This window comes from Plectropomus leopardus, unplaced genomic scaffold, assembly GCF_008729295.1.
Source record: "Plectropomus leopardus isolate mb unplaced genomic scaffold, YSFRI_Pleo_2.0 unplaced_scaffold18267, whole genome shotgun sequence".
Classification (NCBI taxonomy): Eukaryota; Metazoa; Chordata; class Actinopteri; order Perciformes; family Serranidae; genus Plectropomus; species Plectropomus leopardus.
In genome coordinates this window covers 1-3788 of record NW_024619683.1, presented here as the reverse complement: position 1 = coordinate 3788, position 3788 = coordinate 1, and the positions used below count along the sequence as shown (strand labels likewise).

General features: G+C 35.6%; 1 protein-coding gene across 1 annotated transcript; it reads right to left on the bottom strand.

Moving 5' to 3' along the window:
- Positions 1 to 1687: 1687 nt before the first annotated feature.
- LOC121965029 (peptidyl-tRNA hydrolase 2, mitochondrial-like) lies at positions 1688 to 2897 on the bottom strand. Its single transcript, XM_042515194.1, has one exon. It carries the CDS (start codon positions 2491 to 2493, stop codon positions 1978 to 1980), a length of 516 nt encoding a protein of 171 aa, XP_042371128.1. The 5' UTR covers positions 2494 to 2897; the 3' UTR covers positions 1688 to 1977.
- Positions 2898 to 3788: the final 891 nt, after the last annotated feature.

The window sequence follows — 3788 nt, the reverse complement described above, 5'->3', positions numbered from 1 at the left end:
AAATAACTTTTTTTCTGTTGTCTTATTTTAAATATATATTTGGAATATTTTTTAAAAATAGTTCTCTTGATATTTGTGCCAAGTCAATTGGATATTTTTCCGATGAAAATCTTTCACCCTCATTTTTTTTAAGCTGCGTTTTTATGTCACCTTTTAATATTTTTCTTGCAAATTTCAAGACATTTCATCCCAAGTTGCTGATTGCTGTTTTCCCTACGTATTTGATATAAATCACATTTCAAATGTTACGATACAGAAACTACTCAACTCAAGTCTCAGATCTGAGACCTTTCTATGCACTTCACGTGTTGGTCTTTTTAAACCCTTTTCCAGGATCTCCGCCTGACAGGTGCGGCGCATCAAGATGCTGATTAAAACACAGGTGACAGGTGTGTCTTGGGATGGTCGCAGTCAAAGGACACTCTAAAATGTGCAGTTTCATCTTGAAAAAATACATTTATTTAACCGAACTTTAATAACGTTGACCTGATTTGGATCCTCAGTTCACCGTGGAGGCGTTTTCTTCACAAATTCAACGAAACACACGGTGAGTAAATCATAAACATTTGGTCATTTAGGAAGTGAAGTGTTCTTCTAACACGTTCGTGACCAGAGTTTGAGAAAAACCTTTTGTGTGCACAAAAAAAAAAACTCTTGATAAAACTTTCAGTTAGTGAAACCTTTGAACTCTGATTTCTTTGAAAAACCTCAGAAAAAAAGGCAATGACGAAATTCAAAAGATAATTCCACAAACTGCAAGAAATTAGTCAATTTTGAAAATTCTATTCTTTGTATCTTATTAATATGTGAAAAAATAATAAAATTGTTTAAGAAAAAATTATATTCAAAATGCTGGGTGAAAATGTCGAGGGGGAAAATCTATATAATAATTATGATAATTACATATTCAAAATTAATGTTACAAAATTATTTTTTAGGTATTTTTCCCTGGTCATTTCTTTTCCTCTCTTTTGTTATTTTTTAAATTGTTTATTTTTAGATAATTTGTGCTTTTACTACTGTTTTTTTGTTTTTTTTTTACTGTCAGCACTTAATCTCCTTGATGTTTGTTTTTTTCTTCACTGGAAAAAAGCTGAGGAAAAATGTCAAGGGTTAAAAAAGAGAAACTGGGGGGAAACTACATGTATAATTACATATTTGTTTATGTTTTCATTTCTTCTTCAGGTTTCAGAGAGTTCCCTCAAACCTGTGAAATAACCACGGCAAAAGCAAGAGTAATGTTTAAATTTTTGTTCAGCGTATTTCAGGACTGATTTTTCAAGACCGGGCAAAATATTTCAGATTTTATGACAAAATCTGAAAGCCATCCACTCCAAGTACAATATGGATGTGACATTAATGTAAATTGTTCATTTTTGCATAATTATACATACATACATTTTTTCTAGAAAATTGTCCTATTATTTAAGAATTTTCTCTTTTTTTAAACTAATTTTTAAGTCATGTTCTTGCCTCCCTCTTGTAATTATCAGAATTCGCAGGACATCTCTTTCCAGGTTGCTCACTGACTTTCAGCCACGTTTTCCAAAGAAATGAAACAGTTTTGCTAAAGTTTAACACGTTTAAATGAAAGGTGTCTGAATGCAACACTAGAAAACTGATGTGGGTCCAGGTTTCACAGGGTTAAACAGCTTCCTAGGAATATTGTTTTTTGTAGAATTAGGGCAAAAAAATGAATATTTTTTACATGTAAATGTACTCTGAACAGTGTTTGTAGTGCCTTTTGTTTCTGTCAATGAAGTATCACAGTAAAATATTACACATCAAGCTTTTTTTACTGCTTTTTTCCAAGAGTCATCAAATGTGAAAGGCTCGTGTGTCCAAAACTGCACCAAAAATTTCAAGTATTTAACATATAATTGATTGTTTATTGTACAAAAAAAAAACTCCTTCGTTTGCATTGCAAATAGTTATAACACAAAGACGTCGTAAGCAGGTCGGCCTGATGCTGGAACTCTAGTAGAGCTTCAGGTCTCCAGTGACTTTGTCCACCAGATCCGCCGGGCCTGGACCGATACCCAGCACGGTGCGCGATCCGGGCGCAATTTGTGTCCTTCCTGCGTCCTGAATCAGGCTGACGGGAAGCCCAACTTCTTTGGCGTGAGCGAGCAGTTCAATCAGGGTGTCCTCATCGGGCGCCTTCACCACCACCTTGGGCTGGCCGCAGTACTCCCACTGCTTCAGAAGCTCCGGCTTCCTGCGCTGAACCTGTTTGTAAGCCGACACGGCGGCGTGGGAGCACTGGGCGGCCACCTTCCCTTTACCCATCTTCAGGTCGTTTCGGACCACCAGTATCATCTTGAACTCGCCGCCTTCTCCCATCACGCTCGCTTCACCGGTGCCGTTCCCCATCGCCGTCATCAGGGTTTTGGATGTGGAGCCCAAGCGAGCCCGAAGCTGCCAGCCGATGAGGAGCCCACAGCTGAGTCCTGCTACCAGACCCAGACCCAGTGGACCGTACGGCAAGTCCATGTTGTTGCACCTGCAACAGCGACAGAGCAGAATAATTATAGGCCACACCTTCAAACTTAAAAAGTTAACAAGTTTCAGCACCTCGCAGAAAAACTGACTTCACTGTATTCATGAGAAAACGTGCAGAGATCTCTGCAGAGAAGTGATCCTCAGCTTAAAGCCAAAAAACACAAACAGTAATCTGCTGAGTGGCCGGTAGATTTTGTTCATTTCCAAACCTAAAGTCCTAGAAACATGTACGGGGCTGCTGTGGCCCCTGGGCCCCTGTCATTTTGCAAAAGTGGCCCCCAAGCAAAGCGAGTTGAGTTCCCCCTCATGACATTTTTATTCCTCCAAACTTAAGGACATTGATTTGGTTTCAATTCTTACAGGAAACTTATGCAAAAGCATAACGACAGCTGGTCAAACCGCTTACGTTAAAGCTGTTTTTTTTCTTCAGCAGGTTATATTTGGTGTAATGTTAAACTAAAGGCAAGATAAGACTGAAAATAACAAACTGTATATCATCCAACTTTTATTACTTTTGGGAAATTTGGGGAAAAAAATTGGGGAAAAATTCAATTGCTAAAGATATTAAAGTTACTGAATGATTATGATCAACTCCTCCAAAAGATGCAGCACGATCAAGAAATTTCATTTTGATTCAATTCAAATTTCAATTTCATTTTTAAACTTTGTTTGTATAATATGAATGTAATTAATCATTTGTTTAATAGTTTATTGTTTTAAATTTTATGTATTTATTTTTTGGTTGTACTGATTTATTTTTATATCTGTATGCAGTTTTGTATTGATCTTCTATTCAATAAAAGTTTTTAAAACGTTGTTGAAAAAGTAGGTTAAAAATGAAACACTGGTTATTTTAAGTTTAGTATGAGCCTGTAGTTAGCTCTGACTTGATGTAATCTTGTACTATGGGCAAGATAAAATCTGAAAATAACAAATATTTCATACAATTTTTAAAATATTTTTGGAGAATTCCATATAGATAAGGTAAAGGAGAAAAAGGCTATTAAGGCATTTCAGGTATTAAATGGTTTAAGTATGATGTAATCTGGCATTATGAAATGTGAATAATTATTTTGTTGTTGTTTTTTTTTTAGTTTTCTCATTTTATGTATTTGTTTTGTATTTCAGAATATATCTGTATGCAGTATTAAAGATCTATTCAATAACACGGTCTTTAATTGCTCTTTTTAATCTTTTTGGCTTTTTTTTGGTTTGTTCTCTGTACATACTGTACATATCTTTATTCATTATTGTTATTTTATTGTATCCTACATTAAGTGCCTTCC